The 22180-nt window shown below is 49.5% G+C and overlaps 1 protein-coding gene across 6 annotated transcripts in view; it reads right to left on the reverse strand.

Moving 5' to 3' along the window:
- LOC137562550 (basement membrane-specific heparan sulfate proteoglycan core protein-like) overlaps positions 1 to 22180 on the reverse strand; it is a 77217-nt gene that overhangs the window by 19792 nt on the left and 35245 nt on the right. For 4 of the 6 annotated variants that reach the window (XM_068273997.1, XM_068273998.1, XM_068273996.1 and 1 more), the window contains 2 exons: positions 9372 to 9770; positions 210 to 557 (listed from right to left, as the gene is read on the reverse strand). In XM_068273997.1, the coding sequence (XP_068130098.1) occupies positions 210 to 557; positions 9372 to 9770 (747 nt within the window). The remainder of the gene's footprint in view (positions 1 to 209; positions 558 to 9371; positions 9771 to 22180) is intronic. The other 2 variants (XM_068274001.1, XM_068273999.1) reach the window with 2 other exon arrangements.

Below are 22180 nucleotides of genomic sequence, written 5' to 3' on the forward strand. Positions count from 1 at the left end.
ACGCGGCGGATCGCCGCGGAGCGGCGGCGATCGGGCAGCACACGCGGCTGGCAAAGTGCCGGCTGCGTGTGCTGCTTTTTTCAGACTGCAAATCGGCCCAGCAGGGCCTGAGCGGCGACCTCCGGCGGCATACCCCGAGCTCAGCTCGGGATTACCGCCAAGGAGGTTAACCTTAAAATATATATAAATGAAAACGTAAATTAGCTTACCTACTATTACTACCTGGGTGCCGTGTGCCGGCTGCCGTGCTGGTGGTATCTCTGGTGTAGTCCTCACGTCACAGCAGTACTGGCCAATGTCAGAAGACCGAACTTTCTTTATCGGTAACAGAAGCTTCCACGTGTTTTCCTGGGGTGACTGCCACACATATTCCTTTATGTGGTCATGTCCTAACCGTGTTTTGACCTCCTTATTCTCTGAACACACATCACTTGCTCCTTTTCTCAAAGTGACCTCTCGTATAGACTCAGGATTTATGTTATGAACAATGCATGGTATAGCAGCATCTTCTCCCAGGACAGCAAGGATCACATCTGGCTGCTCCGCAGAGGCTTCATCTGAATGAAACAAATGTAATTACTGATTACAGAGCTGATTACAATTCAAATGCAGGCACAGATAGTTAAATGCCACTGTATTCATTGTTTAAGTATTAAACTTTACATTTACAGTAATTTACTGAATACCTTGAAGCACTTCTATAGTGAAAAAAGTAGGGATGCTTTTTCGGATTGCGCGGAATCACAAGACTGATTTTCCATTTCTCGATTTCCGTTTTTCTGATTTTAATTTTTGGTTTTTTTTCTTTCTTTTGTTTTTTTGAGGGGGGGGGGGGGGGGGGGCGTTCATTGGCATTTCCAACTATGCCTAGAGAAAAGGTGATTTGTTTTGCCACTCTCAATAAAGTTACTGCAAATATCAGATGTAGTGTTTTCTTGTACTCATTTTTCCTGTTTGCCTCAAGACCAGCCAATCGCCTTGATGAATGTTTTCAGCGATGTGGATTACACCGTGTTCTACAGACTGCAGAGACTGTCCTATCAGAACTGCCATTCCTGCTGCATTCTTTATATCATGGTATGTTATCTTCTTATTGTGCTGATGGGGCTCTGATAGTAAGCATTAGTAGTACTGGCTGGTGAGGCGATCAAAAGTTTTATGCCTGGTACACACCATGCAATTTTCCATCAGATCGACGGGTTGAATTGATCATTTCTGACGGGTTCAATCTAGATCCGATTGAATGTGTACATACGTGATCAGAAAGTTGATCTGAAAAAGGGGCGGAAACCTAATCGGACCTGTCAGAAATTATGGACTTGACCTATCGATCTGACAGGAAACTGCACGGTGTGTACCAGGAATTACTAGAAGAGCACTTTGGAAAATGTAGCCTACAGAAGAACTAAGATTTCAGTATCTCAGTATGAAGCTACTTTCATGGAGTGTCTGCTTTAACCTGAACATCTCACATGTTTGTTACCCGGAATAAACTTTCATACAACATTTTTAGAGCGTTTCCTGTAAATAAGAGCATTGTCAGGAACAATAGCAGACAACTGTGCGCTCTTAAGGCCCGTGAAAACGCTAGATTAAATCTGGCTGAGGCAGTCGATAACAACCACTAGGGGCATTTCTACGGTCCTAAGAGATCTGGGGCAGTTTTGGGCACTCCAGCCAAAAAAATGGGTGTACCCATGCACCAGAATGTGGGTGTGACCATGGGTGGAGCCAAATTTACATGAACTTAAAGTGGTCTAAGTAAGCCTGCCCAGCAACCCCCCCCCCCCCCAAAAAAAAAAAAAAACACGGGGGGGGGGGAAGCCCAGAAGAGAAGATGTTTTGGTCTTTCCCTGGAAAACATCCAGGGCACCCCAGAATAGATCCGTGGCACGTGCCACTGATCTTTTGGGCTAGCAATGTCCCTGACAACCACCTTTACTGATAATCTAGGATGTGTACACCAGTTCCCCACCAACACTATTGCTGCATTTTTATAGTAAAATATCAGTAATATTTACCAATATTTTACTTTGGCTAAACCTAACCCTATTCTCACATAAAACCCTTCCCTGGTGGTGCCTAATCCTAAAACAATCCCCCCCTCCTGTGGTGCCTAAATCTAACCCCCTCTGGTGACACCTAACCATAAATCCCCCTCCTAAAACTACCCCATCCATTAAGCTGCAATCTACAGCTATAAAGGTAAATATGGGCGCCTGATTAGCGGTAAGAGGGGGCTATTAATACGGAAATGCTTGCAGTTATCACAATCGGCTTGTGGATACCAAGATTGCGGCATTCTCTGTGCCCGCTGTGTAATGCCACAATCTTGTTATCCACAAGCCGATTGTGATAACCGCAAGACTTTCCACATTAATAGCCCCCTCTTACTGCTTATTGGGTGCCTCCGGGCACGCAAATTTACCTTTATAGTAACCATGAAAGGAGGTAAAATGTGGTTCCCTGAGGCGTCTGCTAGCGGCAGAGGAGCCCAGCAGAAAGTGATGTCCCATGGAGCCCAGAAGGAGGTGAGTTGTTTCAGGTTTCCCAGCACCACTATATCATTTCAGTAGAGGGTGGAGCACAGAGGGGGACCCAGGGAGAAGGGGGTAGAAGTCAGTCCCTCCCTGTGGCTGATTCCCAGTGTGCACTTATACCTTGCTAACCTATACTGGGGGCACTATGCCTGGCTAAACCTTAAGTGGAGGCACCTATGTCTGGCTAACCTTTACTGGGGCACCTATGCCTAGCTAACCTATACTGGGGGCACCTATGCCTGGCTAACCTAAACTGGAGGCACCTATGCCTGGCTAACCTTTACTGTAGGCACCTATGCCTAGCTAACCTATACTGGGGGAACCTATGCCTAGCTAACCTATACTGGAGGCACCTATGCCTGGCTAACCTTTACTGGGGGCACCTATGCCTAGCTAACCTATACTGGGGGCACCTATGCCTGGCTAACCTAAACTGGAGGCACCTATGCCTGGCTAACCTTTACTGGGGGCACCTAAGCCTAGCTAACCTATACTGGGGGAACCTATGCCTGGCTAACCTATACTGGAGGCACCTATGCCTGGCTAACCTATACTGGAGGCACCTATGCCTAGCTAAACTATACTGGGGGCACCTATGCTTGGCTAACCTATGCTGTGGGCACCTATATCTGGCTAACCTATACTGGGGACACATATGCCTGGCTAACCTATACTTTAGGCAATTATGCCTGGCTAACCTATACAGGGGCACCTATGCCTGCCTAACCTATACTTGGGGCACCTATTCCTGGCTAACCTATATTTGGAGCACCTATGCCTGGCTAACCTATAATAGAGTAATTTATACTGGGCTAACCTATACAGCAGGAACCTATGCCTAGCCAACCTACACTGGGGGCACCTATGCCTGGCTACCTATACTGGTGAAGCTATGTCCAGCTACCTATACTGGGACAGCTATACCTGGCTAATGGCTGCGAAAAACCGCATCACAAATTACATTCTCAAATCAGGGGGGTCAAATTTTTACACCCTCGCCCTGGGTGCAATTTACCCTTACCCTGCCCTTCCCAGACAGAAGGGAGCTATGAGTCTGCCCCTCCTCCTGCAGGGTGACACAGACAGACAGGAGCTGGGAGTCTGCCCCTCCGCCTGCAGGTTGACACAGACAGAAGGGAGCTATGAGTCTGTCCCTCCTCCTGCAGGGTGACACAGACAGAAGGGAGCTATGAGTCTGACCCTCCTCCTGCAGGGTGACACAGACAGAAGGGAGCCGGGAGTCTGCCTATCCTCCTGCAGGGTGACACAGACAGAAGGGAGCTATGAGTCTGTCCCTCCTCCCGCAGGGTGATACAAACAGAAGGGAGCTGTGGGTCTGCCCTTTCTCCTGCAGGGTGACACAGACAGAAGGGAGCTGTGAGTCTGCCCCTCTCTCTGCAGAGTGACACAGACAGAAGGGAGCTGGGAGTCTGCCCCTCCTCCTGCAGGGTGACACAGACAGAATTGAGCTGGGAGTCTGCTCCTCCTCCTGCAGGGTGACATAAACAGAAGGGAGCTATGAGTCTGTCCCTCCTCCTGCAGGGTGACACAGACAGAAGGGAGCTGTGAGTCTGCCCCTCCCCCTGCAGGGTGACACAGATAGAAAGGAGCTGTGAGTCTGCCCCTCCCCCTGCAGGGTGACATAGCCAGAAAGGAGCTGATAGACTTTCCCTCCTCCTGCAGGGTGACACAGACAGAAGGGAGCTGTGAGTCTGCCCCTCCTCCTGCAGGGTGACACAGACAGAAGGGCGCTGTGAGTCTGCCCCTCCTGCTGCAGGGTGACACAGACATAAGGGAGCTGTGAGTCTGACCCTCCTCCTGCAGGGTGACACAGACAGAAGGGAGCTGGGAGTCTGCCGCTCCTCCTGCAGGGTGACACAGACAGAAGGGAGCTGTGAGTCTGCCTCTCCTCCTCCTGTAGGGTGACACAGACAGAAGGGAGCTGGGAGTCTGCCCCTTCTCCTGCAGGGTGACACAGACAGAAGGGAGCTGATAGTCTTTCCCTCCTCCTGCAGGGTGACACAGACAGAAGGGAGCTGTGAGTCTGCCCCTCCTCCTGCAGGGTGACACAGACATAAGGGAGCTGTGAGTCTGACGCTCCTCCTGCAGGGTGACATAGACAGAAGGGAGCTGTGAGTCTGCCCCTCCTCCTGCAGGGTGACACAGACAGAAGGGAGCTATGAGTCTTTCCCTCCTCCTGCAGGGTGACACAGACAAAAGGGAGCTGGGAGTCTGCTTCTCCTCCTGCAGGGTGACACAGACAGAAGGCAGCTGTGAGTCTGCCCCTCCTCCTGCAGAGTGACATAGACAGAAGGGAGCTATGAGTCTGCCCCTCCTCCTGCAGGGTGACACAGACAGAAGGGAGCTGTGAGTCTGCCTCTCCTCCTCCTGTAGGGTGACACAGACAGAAGGGAGCTGGGAGTCTGCCCCTTCTCCTGCAGGGTGACACAGACAGAAGGAAGCTGTGAGTCTGCCCCTCCTCCTGCAGGGTGACACAGACAAAAGGAAGCTGTGAGTCTGCCCCTTCTCCTGCAGGGTGACACAGACAGAAGGGAGCTGCGAGTCTGTCCCTCCTCCTGCAGGGTGACACAGACAGAAGGGAGCTGTGAATCTGTCCCTCCTCCTGCAGGGTGACACAGACATAAGGGAGCTGTGAGTCTGACCCTCCTCCGGCAGGGTGACACAGACAGAAGGGAGCTGTGAGTCTGCCCCTCCTCCTGCAGGGTGACACAGACAGAAGGGAGCTATGAGTCTGTCCCTCCTCCTGCAGGGTGACACAGACAAAAGGGAGCTGGGAGTCTGCCTCTCCTCCTGCAGGGTGACACAGACAGAAGGCAGCTGTGAGTCTGCCCCTCCTCCTGCAGAGTGACATAGACAGAAGGGAGCTATGAGTCTGCCCCTCCTCCTGCAGGGTGACACAGACAGAAGGGAGCTGTGGGTCTGCCCCTCAACCTGCAGGTTGACACAGACAGAAGGGAGCTGGGAGTCTGCCGCTCCTCCTGCAGGGTGACACAGACAGAAGGCAGCTGTGAGTCTGCCCCTCCTCCTGCAGAGTGACATAGACAGAAGGGAGCTATGAGTCTGCCCCTCCTCCTGCAGGGTGACACAGACAGAAGGGAGCTGTGAGTCTGCCTCTCCTCCTCCTGTAGGGTGACACAGACAGAAGGGAGCTGGGAGTCTGCCCCTTCTCCTGCAGGGTGACACAGACAGAAGGAAGCTGTGAGTCTGCCCCTCCTCCTGCAGGGTGACACAGACAAAAGGAAGCTGTGAGTCTGCCCCTTCTCCTGCAGGGTGACACAGACAGAAGGGAGCTGCGAGTCTGTCCCTCCTCCTGCAGGGTGACACAGACAGAAGGGAGCTGTGAATCTGTCCCTCCTCCTGCAGGGTGACACAGACATAAGGGAGCTGTGAGTCTGACCCTCCTCCGGCAGGGTGACACAGACAGAAGGGAGCTGTGAGTCTGCCCCTCCTCCTGCAGGGTGACACAGACAGAAGGGAGCTATGAGTCTGTCCCTCCTCCTGCAGGGTGACACAGACAAAAGGGAGCTGGGAGTCTGCCTCTCCTCCTGCAGGGTGACACAGACAGAAGGCAGCTGTGAGTCTGCCCCTCCTCCTGCAGAGTGACATAGACAGAAGGGAGCTATGAGTCTGCCCCTCCTCCTGCAGGGTGACACAGACAGAAGGGAGCTGTGGGTCTGCCCCTCAACCTGCAGGTTGACACAGACAGAAGGGAGCTGGGAGTCTGCCGCTCCTCCTGCAGGGTGACACAGGCAGAAGGGAGCTGTGAGTCTGCCCCTCCTCTTGCAGGGTGATACAGACAAAAAGGAGCTGTGAATCTGTCCCTCCTCCTGCAGGGTGACACAGACAGAAGGGACCTCAGAGTCTGCCTCTCCTCCTGCAGGGTGACACAGGCAGAAGGAAGCTATGAGTCTGCCCCTCCTCCTGCAGGGTGACACAGGCAGAAGGGAGCTGTGAGTCTGCCCCTCCTGCTGCAGGGTGACACAGACATAAGGGAGCTGTGAGTCTGACCCTCCTCCTGCAGGGTGACACAGACAGAAGGGAGCTGGGAGTCTGCCGCTCCTCCTGCAGGGTGACACAGACAGAAGGGAGCTGTGAGTCTGCCTCTCCTCCTCCTGTAGGGTGACACAGACAGAAGGGAGCTGGGAGTCTGCCCCTTCTCCTGCAGGGTGACACAGACAGAAGGGAGCTGATAGTCTTTCCCTCCTCCTGCAGGGTGACACAGACAGAAGGGAGCTGTGAGTCTGCCCCTCCTCCTGCAGGGTGACACAGACATAAGGGAGCTGTGAGTCTGACGCTCCTCCTGCAGGGTGACATAGACAGAAGGGAGCTGTGAGTCTGCCCCTCCTCCTGCAGGGTGACACAGACAGAAGGGAGCTATGAGTCTTTCCCTCCTCCTGCAGGGTGACACAGACAAAAGGGAGCTGGGAGTCTGCTTCTCCTCCTGCAGGGTGACACAGACAGAAGGCAGCTGTGAGTCTGCCCCTCCTCCTGCAGAGTGACATAGACAGAAGGGAGCTATGAGTCTGCCCCTCCTCCTGCAGGGTGACACAGACAGAAGGGAGCTGTGAGTCTGCCTCTCCTCCTCCTGTAGGGTGACACAGACAGAAGGGAGCTGGGAGTCTGCCCCTTCTCCTGCAGGGTGACACAGACAGAAGGAAGCTGTGAGTCTGCCCCTCCTCCTGCAGGGTGACACAGACAAAAGGAAGCTGTGAGTCTGCCCCTTCTCCTGCAGGGTGACACAGACAGAAGGGAGCTGCGAGTCTGTCCCTCCTCCTGCAGGGTGACACAGACAGAAGGGAGCTGTGAATCTGTCCCTCCTCCTGCAGGGTGACACAGACATAAGGGAGCTGTGAGTCTGACCCTCCTCCGGCAGGGTGACACAGACAGAAGGGAGCTGTGAGTCTGCCCCTCCTCCTGCAGGGTGACACAGACAGAAGGGAGCTATGAGTCTGTCCCTCCTCCTGCAGGGTGACACAGACAAAAGGGAGCTGGGAGTCTGCCTCTCCTCCTGCAGGGTGACACAGACAGAAGGCAGCTGTGAGTCTGCCCCTCCTCCTGCAGAGTGACATAGACAGAAGGGAGCTATGAGTCTGCCCCTCCTCCTGCAGGGTGACACAGACAGAAGGGAGCTGTGGGTCTGCCCCTCAACCTGCAGGTTGACACAGACAGAAGGGAGCTGGGAGTCTGCCGCTCCTCCTGCAGGGTGACACAGGCAGAAGGGAGCTGTGAGTCTGCCCCTCCTCTTGCAGGGTGATACAGACAAAAAGGAGCTGTGAATCTGTCCCTCCTCCTGCAGGGTGACACAGACAGAAGGGACCTCAGAGTCTGCCTCTCCTCCTGCAGGGTGACACAGGCAGAAGGAAGCTATGAGTCTGCCCCTCCTCCTGCAGGGTGACACAGGCAGAAGGGAGCTGTGAGTCTGCCCCTCAACCTGCAGGGTGACACAGACAGAAGGGAGCTGTGAGTCTGCCTCTCCTCCTCCTGTAGGGTGAAACAGACAGAAGGGAGCTGGGAGTCTGCCCCTTCTCCTGCAGGGTGACACAGACAGAAGGGAGCTGTGAGTCTGCCCCTCCTCCTGCAGGGTGACACAGACAAAAGGAAGCTGTGAGTCTGCCCCTCCTCCTGCAGTGTGACACAGACAGAAAGGAGCTGTGAATCTGTCCCTCCTCCTGCAGGGTGATACAGACAGAAGGGACCTCAGAGTCTGCCTCTCCTCCTGCAGGGTGACACAGACAGAAGGGAGCTTTGAGTCTGCCTCTCCTCCTGCAGGGTGACACAGACAGAAGGGAGCTGTGAGCCTGCCCCTCCTCCTGCAGGGTGACACAGACAGAAGGGAGCTGTGAGTCTGCCCCTCCTCCTGCAGGGTGACACAGACAGAAAGGAGCTGTGAATCTGTCCCTCCTCCTGCAGGGTGACACAGACAGAAGGGACCTCAGAGTCTGCCTCTCCTCCTGCAGGGTGACACAGGCAGAAGGAAGCTGTGAGTCTGCCCCTCCTCCTGCAGGGTGACACAGACAGAAGGGAGCTGTGAGTCTGCCTCTCCTCCTGCAGGGTGACACAGACAGAAGGGAGCTGTGAGTCTGCCCCTCCTCCTGCATGGTGACACAGACAGAAGGGAGCTGTGAGCCTGCCCCTCCTCCTGCAGGGTGACACAGACAGAAGGGAGCTGTGAGCCTGTTCCTCCTCCTGCAGGCCTATCAATGGACTGAAGAAAAAATGTTGACCATATCAACCCCCCTGGCGGTATGAAAAATTCCGCCAGGGGGCAGCGCAGCAGTTTTTTTTTTTTTAAATCATGTAGCGAGCCCAGGGCTCGCTACATGATAGCCGCTGCTCAGCGGCATCCCCCCGCCCGCTTCGATCGCCTTCGGCGATCTCCGATCTCCGGCGGGATGACGTCACCAACGTCAGCGACGTCGGGACGTCATTGGGAGTCCCGAACCACCCCTCCGCGCTGCCTGGCACCGATTGGCCAGGCAGCGCACGGGGTCTGGGGGGGGGGGCGCGCGCCGCATCAGACAGCGGCGATCGGGCGGGGGCCGGCGGCGATCAGAGTGCTGGCGCAGCTAGCAAAGTGCTAGCTGCGTCCAGCAAAAAAAAAATTATGAAAATCGGCCCAGCAGGGCCTGAGCGGCACCCTCCGGCGGCTTACCCCGTGTCCAGCACGGGGTTACCGCTAAGGAGGTTAATTGATAGAAGAGTATGGCATTAGCACGTAGGTTTTCAAGATTATCAAGCCAGATAGTCAAACAAAGATTGTTGGTTCCAGTGTACAAACTGAGCACTGATGTCACTGATGATGATGATTACCTTTGAACAGCATGTAGGTCCCATGTGGGTTCTGCCATTTTAGGTCTGGAGATTGATTATCATGATCAAGTTCTATCCTGCAGCAGAACATGGACTTCTTCAGTTTTTTGAGGATCGTGATTGTGATTGCTGCCATTCTGTTTGTCATGATGCCTCCCTGCACTTTGAATTCCCGTTGGTAGGATGTATTTATCCACTTGTCTGTATGGTTGTAAATGAAATCACTCTGAGCACATTTGCCACTGGCCGCAGTTCTCCAGGACACTCTGACCTTTGTAGGGTTTATATTCTCCGGATAAGAGAAGTAACACGGGATAGTCACCGTTTCTCTTTCTTCTACCCTTATAGAGCCAGGCTGGTCTGCACATACATTCTGAGCTTTACTGATGCAGATATGATCTACAGAAGAAGATATCACATATATACATTAGCTTAACAAATAGTATTTATGCATCTGCAATAATTATTATTACTATTTTTCTGTTTTGTGTTCCAGCCTTTACTTTGCTACCATTGACTTCTCCCAAATGAGCACTTATTATGCATGGCAGAGGTCAGAGTGTATATGAAAGTGAAATGTATGTGCAAACATTAAAAAAAATGGAACAATTTGCATAGCTAACCACTACCATAGGCGTAGTGGGTAGCGATCTCGCCTTGAAACGCTGGGTCCCTGGTTCAAATCCCAGCTAGGACACTATCTGCAAGGAGTTTGCATGGTCTCCTTGTGTCTTTGTGGGTTTCCTCCAGGCACTTGAGTGTCCTCCCATGCCCAAAAACATATAGGTAAGTTAATTGGCTGCCCCCTAAATTGGCCCTAGACTATGATACAAACACTACATGTATGATAATGGTAAGGATTAGATTGTTAACCCCTCTGAGCGAACACTTTCATTCCAGCGCAGGAGACTTGGGCGCAGCAGTGAGTAACTTTAGCGTCGTCAGAAGACGGAGCTGAAGTTACTTATAAAACACTATAATTCGGAAGTCTAAGTATGTCATTCCCCACCATCCATGGTGGCCTGGAGGGGGAATAGTATTTAACCTGGATGGGAATTTGTGCAGGAGCAGGATCAGCCATACCGGCTGTATCCTGCGCCCAAGTCTCCTGCGCCGATTCCTCTCGTACGCCCTCTGAGGGCCAGTTAATTGAAAAGGCTATATACACTGTACATCACTGCAGAAGATGTAAATTTAAAATACATGTAAACAATACAGGTAAGAAATATGTTTCTTCCAGAGATGCCAGAGATGGACTACTCCAAAACCTGTCAACTCTGTTAGATTTCTACTACCTACTGTAAGTGATGGCAACATAAGAGAAAAGTAATATATTGCTCATTTTAGTCTGGAAGAAATATACTTATTGCTTGAATGCATTTACATGTATTTAAAATTTTACGATTTTTGTGATAGTGGTAGTCTTTTAATTAAGTGTGTATATGCGATTCATCCAACACCAGACCACTCCTACATATATATGTAATTGTCACCTATAAATATGACTCAGAGTGACTGGGTCAAGGAAACAGAGAAAAGAAAGCAGAACCCATCTGCACCCAAGTCTCACTTCAATGAGTCATAGACACCAGGGATATATATAAAAATAAAAATACCATTTATTAATACACTTAAAAAAGTTAATATTAGTCGTACAATTTTAGGTGATCTGAGTGTCTGGGCAGCTGAGGGGAAAAGATGTTATTATACAGCAGCAAGTATACAGCAATAGAACATGGTTCGAAACAAGGAAAGATAGCAATGCACCCCAAATATTGGAGGGTAACCCATATGGCTAGAGAGTCCTTGATGTAAGGATGCTAGGATACAAGAAAATATAGTAGCAGCAATCGGTTAGCACCAAGTTCCTGACCAGAAGCAGGCAACTGATGATTCTGTGAGGTTCCTGTCCACAAGCAGGCAACTAGTTGTACATAGATTTCCTGTCCACAGGCAGGCAGTTGCTGGTTTTGGAGGATCAAGGATTGCCTATCGGCCGTGATGGAGCTCAAATTTATGGTGAGTTAGCGTCATAGCAGCAAAGGTTCATCTCAAAGTTCCTGTCCAGAAGCAGGCAACTGTATATCAAAAAGATTTCAAGATGTAATAATGAAGCACTAAGTCCTGAAAAAACAGTATTGTGGCAATACAAAGGCAATCCAGAGTTCCTGTCCAGAAGCAGGCAACTGATGTAGATAATATAGCTGGTTTGGATAGTTCAACTGTATCCACCATTAATGTACAGTGGCACATATCACATTCATGCATCATGTAGAAAGAATAAGGCATCCATAGGATCAATAGTAGCTCAATATGAGTCATTTGTGAAAGTCCCAATGTGAGGCAATAAGTGAGCCTCAACACATATGATGAAAAAAGTTTATGGTGCTATTGCAGGCTTACATGTCCTTGTATAGATGCCGAGTGCCAACCTCCATGAAGGATCGTGAGTGGTGCTGCAGTAGAGCCATCCCCAAGCCGCCCAGACCTTGTCTACCGGTTTCGCCAAAAGATTCGGCTCATCAGGACACAGACCGCCCTTCATAGCGGTCAGTGCGCTGTCTGCTGGGCACTGTGCTACTCTGTATAGTTCTGTTATTGTAGTTTGATGTGGCAATACTTCTTCTTCTTGCTTGAAGGTTGAGGCACTTAGCCTATTATATATATAGATTGCCTAGTTTCCATGCCTGATGGATGTTCATTGCATCCGTGGTGGATCAGTGAAGTCCATTATCCTAATAGCTTGGATTCTGCCATCACCACGTTGGTGACTGGTAGTATTCCTGCTACTCTAGTTCTGGGACTGTAACTATAGGCTGCAGTTGCTATTAGTTACGTTCTTTCCTGTAGTCTTGCCTGTGTGGATACTTGCTGGTGACTGTTAGCCTGCTTCCGCCGCTTCTGTGGATGTGACTGTGAGCTGCGGTTGCTACTAGTTACACTCCAATCTATAGTCCTGTCTTGTACCTGTCTGAATGCTTGCTATCGCTAAGGCAGCACATCGCACTGCACTGCCATTGTGTCTTATTTGTAGCGATATTGGAAGCTCAGAGCTGCAGTTGCTCTGGGCAACCTGTGTAGCCTCTTCCATTATTCAGCTACTAGCCTTGTTGCTCTGGGTGGTCAGAAAGAATGACCCCCAAGCATTACACTTGTGATTTGTAAACAGACAGTATTGCTTATGCACACAAGCATTACACTTCTATTGTAAAAGAGATACCAACTGAAAGGAAACAGAACGGTAATGGATCAGTTGGGATGGAAATTGAATCCTTTTTCATGGATCCATTTACCAGAAAGGTGCCAGTGTGAACCAGGCCAAAATAGTACATGTTGGAGGTAGCAGGGGATCTGCACACACTGCAGACATTAAGACATTAGAAGCACTCTTAAAGTGAACCTCCAGACTCAAAATCTACTCAGCAGAACTGAAAAGGCTTGGTGTTTCTTTAACAGTTCACAGCATCAGAACTTTGTTTTTCTTACCAAAGCATCATTTTTAGCTGCATTTTTAGCTAAGCTCCACCCATCAAAGAAAACTGTTTTTCCCTGATGCTGAGCAAAGCATGATGGTATTTCCTATGTTGTTATTCATGTTGCCTAGCAACTGGGAATGGTGATCAGCACACAGGACAGTTGGAACTGTGTCTCATGCTCCCTGTCACCTCCTTTCAACCAAAAAAGATGGCTGCCCCTATGAAAGCACAAATATTTGCCTGTTCTTTTAAAACAGGGTGGGTAAGATATTATATTACCTATCTATTTTAATTAAAATAACTAATGTAACTTAATGACAGTATGTTTGTTTAGGCTGGAGTTCCTCTTTAAGTATATGTACAATCTACAGTGGCGTAGCTAGAGATTATATGGGGCCCCATAGCAAAACTTTTATTTGGCCATAAGATGTAGGCATTCTTGGGCAACGCCACCTGCCCCTACCCTATGGATAGGAATTAACTGGGCAATTTTAATTCTCATTGTACACTGGCCACTTAGGCAAAGTCATAGGGTGGAGAAACACAAGAAAGTTAACAGTGAATGCATCAAGTAACACCTGGACCCCCTTTGTTCCAGGGTCCCATAGCAGCTTCTTTTGCTGCTATGGCTATTGCTACACCCTTGTACCTTGTACCATGCTAGTTAAAGGAGTGCATGCACAGATAAGAGCAGACTCTGCACAGAACTTGGAAATTATTTATATCTGGAGTTGAGCTTTGAAAATGCATGAATAAGCTGAGTCGATTGTACTTACCCTGGATGAGGAGTAACAGCAGAAAGACTTTGGCAGCTTCCATACTGGATGACTGGTTCTACCTAACTGCTGGATGACTGGTTCTACTGAGCTGCTGGATGACTGGTTCTACCTAACTGCTGGATGACTGATTCTACCTAACTGCTGGATGACTGATTCTACCGAGCTGCTCAGTTCCTGTGTGCTGCCTTCTACAGAATTAATGTTACGAGCTGATTTCCTGAACTTCATAAACTGTGGTGTAAGTTACCCAACTACTTCTTGTTTCTCGTGCTGAAAACACAGATAAGCTCACAGTGAATTGTTAAATGGCTGACAATAAATGAGTATATTGATAATTAAAAGAGATCTCAGAGTCAGGAAAGATTGAAAAAGAAAATGCTTGTAGAAAGAGGAGACTATAAAGAATAGTGATGAGCTCCGAATGGATTCCGAATTGATTTTGACTCGAAATAATTCAGAATCCAAGTGCTAATTAATGCACCTGAGCTGGCTGGTTGGAGGAGTTAACCTACCCAGGGTTCCTTCTTCTTTAATCCATGTCTAATTGTGTGTCACGTTGCGCTCCAAGTTGCGTCATGTGGCTAACATGCTTCCTCCTTCCGGGTTGAAAGAGGAAGCGTGTTAGTCAGGTGATGCGACTTGGAACGCGACGTGACCTGCAATTAGACACGGATTAAAGAAGAAGAAAACCTGGGTAAGTTAATTCCTCCACACCAGCCCACTCAGGTGCACTAATTAGCACTTGGATTCCAAATAATTTTCGAGTCGAAATCAATTCAGAGTTAATCACTAATAAAGACTTATTTAGGATGGATCTCCACAATTTACTAAGACATCTCTACCCAAACATCTCCAACCATCTCCACTAGGGATAGCATGAATGATCCAGCCGAACTGCACTGGAGTAACCCATTCCAATGCAGTTTCTGGATCACCCATGTCTCTGCCAGCACTTACTTATTTTCCAGTGTGTAGGGGAAGGGGGTGCGTGGGTGATCCAGCGAGTGCTGCAGCAGAAGGGATTGGAAGGGTCTCAATCCCCTTGCACTAGAGTGAAGAAGTGAACCAGCATCAGGTGTGGGTCTGGGAAATGTGGGTACCACCATAGGCTCCTTAGTTGCAGTAGTGCACCCTCCAAGCTTTGTAATGACTGACCTGGCTTGCCTGGTTGATTAGCTGTTAGACACTTGAAGTTCGCACCAAAGTTTATTAGCACTGCCACCAGCAGGATAGCAAAGCCACAGGTCCTGACAGGACATGGGATAATCCTCATCAATTTGCATCATCTCTTCAATTTTCAAAAGCTCTTCTTCAATGACAGTCCAGCTGCCAGAATGGAGGCACACTGGAAGCATTCCGGCTGGCTTCTTATTTATTATTATTATTATTATTATTATGAATTTATATAGGACCTTTCAAGGGAGAGTTTTGTAAGTAATTAAAATAAACTTTAAGAATTCCCTGTAATGATACAGTGAGCTACTCCAAAACCAGTCAGTAAAAAGTTCAAAGCTGCCCCTTTAAGGAACTGAATAGAAGTTACTATATGAATTTACAACTTTTTCTCCATAGAGCTTATTCAAGTTATAGCTGGGCATTTCATTTTTTCCTTTATAAATACTGTAGGCTTGATTACATGATACTAACACAGGACAGCTAGGTTTGTGTTAATAAATGACTGACACTTTTTCAGTTGTCTTTTAGATTTATTTTAGGATCCCGACATTTAATGGATAAGAAACAAAACATGCAACTTTTCTCTGAGCATTTGGTAATATTGTCACCTTTATCCCTCCTGGCGGTCTATTAAAAGCCGCCAGGGGGCAGCGCAGCAGTTTTTATTTATTTATTTTTTTTTAAATCATGTAGCAAGCCTAGGGCTCGCTACATGATAGCTGCTGTGCAGCGGCATCACCCCATCCACTTCGATCGCCGGAGGAGATCGAAGTGTCAGGAAATCCCGTTCAAAGAACGGGATTTCCTGGAGTGCTTCCCCCATCGCCATGGTGATGGGCAGGATGACGTCACCAATGTCATCGACATCGTGACATCATTGGGAGTCCCGATCCACCCCTCAGCGCTGCCTGCCGCTGATAGGCCAGGCTGCGCAAGGGTTCTGGGTGGGGGGGGGGGGGGGCGGCGCAGCGCGGCGGGTAGCGGCGAATTGGCGTGGAGCGGCGGCGATCGGTATGCACACGCAGCTAGCAAAGTGCTAGCTGCGTGTAGCAAAAAAAAATTATGCAAGTCGGCCCAGCAGGGCCTGAGAAATCCTCCTGCGCGGCTTGCCCCGAACTATGTTCGGGGTTACCGCCAGGAAGGTTAATTGCAGGTACACTGCTGCTGAAACTATACTGATGTTGGATTATCCATTCTGGGTTGATCAAAGATAATGACTGATGTAACAAATAACAATTCCTGGAATGATTAAGATTCTTCACAGCTTCTTACTTTAGGAACTTAGGAGTCTATGCATGTAATTGTAAAATCTCATTGGTGTTTTAGAAATTAAAGTATTTACATAGGGTTGAAAAAAGACATACGTCCATCGAGTTCAACCTCAGGGGCGTAACAATAGACCCTGCAAGGGATACAGCTGAAGAGAGGCCCAGAAGCCACAGGGGACCTCTTCCTGTCAGACTGACAAGTCAGGACAAGGAGTGAAAGATACTTTCTGCTCTCTGCACAATTGTTCTAATGACTGCATCTGCTCAGCCACTGATAACAAATCAAACAAAGTTTTGTAGACCAAGATTTGCAGACAGTCCCTATGCATTGTACAGGGGAGGGGGCCCCATCCAAAGTTTTGCAGGGGGACCCAGTGATTTCTAGTTACGTTGTATGTTCTTAAATATATAGGCACTTTAATTTGCATGCCTATGAAAGCATCACATGTAGAAAATAACAGCAATAGAATATTGGTAATTTTACTGATATTCTATTATCCACTTTAGTAAGATATTGGTAACTTTACCAATATTTTACTATGTCTTAACCTAACCTATTCTCACACAGCACCCTTCCTCTTAACACCTAAAACTAACCTTAATTAACCCTTAAGACCCCCTCCCCCTTCCCCATGACTAACTCTTAAGATCCCTACCATGCACACCTAGCCCTTAAGACCCCACCCCCATGCCTAACCCGTAAGATCCCTTCCTAACCCATAAGGAGTAGTTAATGCTACAATTACAGGGGAGCATTATAGATCCTCTTAAATTATGAGCAGCTAAAAGAAAGAAATGTCCCCTCCCCTCCACATCCCCCCCCCCCCCCCCCAAAAAAAAAAAATAACATACACACAAGAAAACTGTGCAACATCTGTATTGATACACATGTTTTTCTTTAAAAAAAAAATGTTGTTTATCCTAGACAATGCAAAATGTTTTGACATGAAAAATATTTCATCAAAAGTAGGTGAAATGGAGAAGAGAGGAATACAGGGGAGAGGAGAGCAAGGTAGGTGAAAGCAGAGGAGAGGAGAGACGTGTAGTGGAGAAGAGCAGGAAGGAGAAGGGTGGAGATAAGTGTGGAGAGAAGTGCAGGGGCGAGGAAGATAGGGGAGAGAAGTGGAGAGGAGGGCAGAGGAGAGAAGGGGGGGGGGTTGAGGGCAGGATAGAGGAAGGCAGGTGAGAGAAGTGAAGAGGGCAGGGTGAAGGTGAAGAGAAGGCAGAAGAGATAAGAGGAGGGCAGGGGAGACAAGTGTAGAGGAGGGAAAGAGATAGGAGGGCAAGGGGGAAGAGTGGAGGAGGGTTTCGAAGAGGAGAAGAAAGGCAGGTAGGGAAGAGGATAGGATGGCAGGGAAGAAAAGAGGAGGGGAGAGGAAGGGGAGCAGGAGACAAGAGAGGAATGAGGAGGGAGCTAAAAACAGGCAAATGGGAGGCAGGAGATAAGGGGGCAGGGAAGAGGAGGGGAAAGGAGAGGAGGCAGTGGCGGCGCCACGCTGGGGCTTACCCAGGCTTAAGCCCCAGCTGGCAACTCATTAGCCCCCCTCAAAGCCCCCCCGCCGCCGCCGGCTGTGTCAGACCCGACCTGGCTCGTCGTCACTCTCTGGCTGCACTGAAGTGAGTGGAGCCGAGGGCTGCCTGGGAGTCTGGGACTCTGGGAGGAGGGCGACTGGGCAAGGGCTTGGGCTGGCACCCACCCCAGCAGCGATCAGTCCCACGGACCCACCCACCCTGGCCGGCCGACATGTCCGCTTCCGTTCTGTTCTGTCCCTGGGCCGGGCACAGGCTCAGCTGAGTGAGTCACGCAGAGCGGCCCGCCCCAGGGGTAACATGGTGGTGGCGACTCGCCGGCGCCGCGTATAGCGGCGTTATAAAAGTGTGACTGCGTCACAGAGTCAGAATCTCTCTGCGGGGCGGGCTAGTCACACCCAGGCACCGACACACGGACAGCGGGGCTGGACTCTGGACCTGACAGCCAGGCTAGCCAGGCAGCAGGACTTGGAAGTTGGAACTAAGTCGGAACTTCGCGACAAGGTGGGTGCGGTGGGCGGTGGCTGTCCTCTCCAGTCAACTGCCAAATTGTCTTTCTGCCGCAGCCCCCCCAGGCCTCCTGAGCCTAGCACCAGCAGCACCACCAACAACAACCCCCAGGCTCCAGGCCTGACTCTGGGGCCCCAGCCCACCTACCAGTCCACCAGCCAGGCCTGAGCTGCCCTGGGCCCCCCCTCCCACCATCACCAGCCAGGCCTGAGCTGCCCTGGGGCCCCCCATCCCACCACCACCAGCCAGGCCTGAGCTGCCCTGGGGGCTGGGGCCCCCCATCCCACCAGCCAGGCCTGAGGCCTTCCCACCAGGCCTGAGCTGCCCTGGGGCCCTCCATCCCACCACCACCAGCCAGGCCTGAGCTGTCCTGGGGCCCTCCATCCCACCACCACCAGCCAGGCCTGAGCTGCCCTGGGGCCCTCCATCCCACCACCACCAGCCAGGCCTGAGCTGCCCTGGGGCCCTCCATCCCACCACCACCAGCCAGGCCTGAGCTGCCCTGGGGCCCTCCATCCCACCACCACCAGCCAGGCCTGAGCTGCCCTGGGGCCCTCCATCCCACCACCACCACCAGCCAGGCCTGAGCTGCCCTGGGGCCCTCCATCCCACCACCACCAGCCAGGCCTGAGCTGCCCTGGGGCCCCCCATCCGACCACCACCAGCCAGGCCTGAGCTGCCCTGGGGCCCCCCATCCGACCACCACCAGCCAGGCCTTAGCTGCCCTGGGGCCCCCAGCCCACCACCACGAGCCAGGTCTCAGGCCTCCAGCCCACCACCAGCCAGGCTTGAGGTGCCCTGGGGCCCCCAGCCCACCATCACTAGCCTGACTACATATACTGGGGACAGCTATACGCCTGGCTACATATACTGGGGACACTGGCTGTCTGTCATTATGTGCATTAACTGGTATAGGCTGTCTCTCATTACATGCATTTACTGGGGAAACGCTATCTGTCATTATGTACATTAACTGGCGAAAAGCTGTCTCTTATGTGCATTTACTGCAGAAACGCTGTCTGTCATTACGTGCATTTACTGGTGAAAAGCTGTCTCTTATGTGCATTTGATGGGGAAACGCTGTCTGTTATTACATGCATTTACTGGTGAAAAGCTGTCTGTCATTACGTGCATTTACTGGTGAAAAGCTGTCTGTCATTACGTGCATTTACTGGTGAAAGGCTGTCTGTCATTACATGCGTTAGCTGGTGAAAAGCTGTCTCTTATGTGCATTTACTGGTGAAAATCTGTCTCTTATGGGCATTAACTGGTGAAAGGCTGTCTGTCATTATGTGCATTAGCTGGTGAAAAGCTGTCTCTTATGTGCATTTACTGGGGAAATGCTGTCTGTCATTATGTGCATGAACTGGTGAAAAGTTGTCCCTTATGTGCATTTACTGCGGAAACGCAGTCTGTCATTATGTGCATTAACTGGTGAAAAGCTGTCCCTTATGTGCATTTACTGCGGAAACGCAGTCTATCATTATGTGAATTAACTGGTGAAAAGCTGTCCCTTATGTGCATTTAATGGGGAAACTGTCTGTCATTACATGCATTAACTGGTGAAAAGCAGGCTCTTATGTGCATTTACTGCAGAAACGCACTCTGTCATTATGTGCATTAACTGGTGAAAAGCTGTCTCTTATGTGCATTTAATGGGGAAACGCTGTCTGTCATTACGTGCATTAACTGCTGAAAAGCTGATTCTTATGTGCATTTACTGGTGAAAGGCTACCTGTCATTATGTGCGTTTACTTCATTTTTTTTCCATGTAACTACGTTAGCTGGTACAACTACATTACAGTTAGCCCCGCCCACATGACATCATGACCACGCCCAATTTTTCGCTGCGGCAAATTCCCCCTCCCCCAAGCCCAGTCTGCCAGCCCTCGTGCCCCCTTTGAGCCCCCCCAAAAATCTGAAGCTGGAGCCGCCACTGAGAGGAGGGGAGGACAGATGAGAGGACGGGAGCAGAGGAAATGAGGACGGGTTTTAGAAAATATTTGTCCACAATGACATCACACACATTTCTTCCTGTAGAGCACACTGAATATAACAGTGATAAAGAGTAGGATGAGGAAGACTTTGATTGCAACATATGATATAAGGATTGTAGTTTGGGGAGAGAGCCACATAGATGCATTCTGACCTGTATAAAGCAAAAAGACACATTAGCACACAATAACCCATTTCAAATCTAACAATACGACGCAGCACTACATCATGCTGAATAAATAATGTTAACATTCCTGTTACCATTATCCTGAGACCGTAAACACACATCACTAATTGCTGCAATTGATATGCTGCACATTTTGATCAGGAAAAAACACGTCAGTGTCTGTCTCCTACCACTATACCTAGCTGTCCTTCAGCACCATGGCACTTCTGTCTCGCTCCCCAGGAGATGCACGTGACTCACTGAACATCCGCCGCCATCTTCTGCCTCTTCATCTGGGGTTTCCTTTAACCATTTCAGCCTGTGGTTATTTTTCACCTTATGCCTCAGAGCAATTTTCACCTCCCATTCATTTGCCAATAACTTTATCACTAATTATCACAATGAATTGATCTACACCTTGTTTTTTCCGCCACCAATTAGGCTTTCTTGGGTGGTACATTTTGCTAAGAATTATTCTTTTCTAAATGCATTTTAACAGGACTATAAAAAATGGAAAAAACATACATGCTACTATAATTAAAACCTATGTATTTTATTTGCCCATTTGTCTCAGTTATTACACCATTTAAATTATGTCCCTATCACAATGTATGGCGTCAATATTTTATTTGGAAATAAAGGTGCATTTTTTCAGTTTTGAATCCATCACTATTTACAAGCTTATAATTTAAAAAATGTTCATAATATACCCTCTTCTCATGCATGTTAAAGAATGTCAGACCCTTAGGTAACTATTTATGTTTTCTTTCTTTTTTTAAATTGTAATTTTTTTTTCAATAATCCTTTTATTTGGGTAATTTTTGGTGTGGTAGGTAAACAGTTAATTTTAAATGTAAAAATATGTGTTTATTTCATAAAAAAAAATGTATGAAGATGTAACTTTACTATTTGGCCACAAGATGACCACAGTCAACTTTTTTTTTTAGTCCTGGAAGCGAGCACTCTCGCTTCAAGGATGTATAAGGAGGACGGGAAACTTTTTTTTTTCTCAGAAAGGCTGTGGCTTCTGATAAGAAGCCGTCAGCCTTTCTACCAGGGACTTAGATCAATGAATGGGAACTATGTTTCCATTCATTGATCTCCAGGCTAACAGGGGGCAGCACGGAAGCATGCGGGAGCACGTGCAATCAGCAGCAGCCTTTTGGACGTGACAGTCACATCCGATCGGCTAGAATGGTTAATAAAAGAGACCCCAGAGCTCCCAGTCAGTCCATCCATGCAGCAACAAACTCGCCCACAGCTGGGTTGGGCACCTTTGCAGTTGAGCAACTCACCCCACAGCGCTGCCAAACATCCACCACCCCTCGCCACAATTCCCTTCCCTGTAATAATCTATGAGCCCCGGCAAAGCATCTTTAAAGCTCCCACTGGGGCTCCCCTATGTTTCACTGTCAGGACCAATAAGGATTTTATTACAGGGACAGGAGTTGCGGCAAGGGGGTGGCAGATGTTCTCTGGGGCTGGGGGGTGCATTGCTCAGCTGCGGGTGTGCCTGGCTCAGCTGTGTGTGTGTGTGGGGGGGAGGGGGGGGTGCACAAACCACTGGCGTGGAGCTCTGGGGGGTCTCCTTTATTAAAGTAGTCCCCCAGATAAAGTGGCAAAGATGTGCATTGGTATGCTGCATGCTGCACAATGAAGACCAAGAAAAGCCATGTGCTCTGAAAGAAGTTGTCAACTCTCTGGTCCCTCCAAACTCAGATCCACCAATCCTATCAAGAGTCCAGATAAAGCACACCACAGCCAAGAGCAAAGGGGACTAGGTAGGTAAATGGAGGAATGAAATAAAACAGTCACAAACGGTTACCATATACCAGTCCAGAGAGAATCTAAAATAGCCCCATACCTGGAAAAGCTCCAAAACACTCAAGAGAGGAAAATCCTGAGCATC

Source organism: Hyperolius riggenbachi, chromosome 3, assembly GCF_040937935.1.
Source record: "Hyperolius riggenbachi isolate aHypRig1 chromosome 3, aHypRig1.pri, whole genome shotgun sequence".
NCBI classification, from domain to species: Eukaryota; Metazoa; Chordata; class Amphibia; order Anura; family Hyperoliidae; genus Hyperolius; species Hyperolius riggenbachi.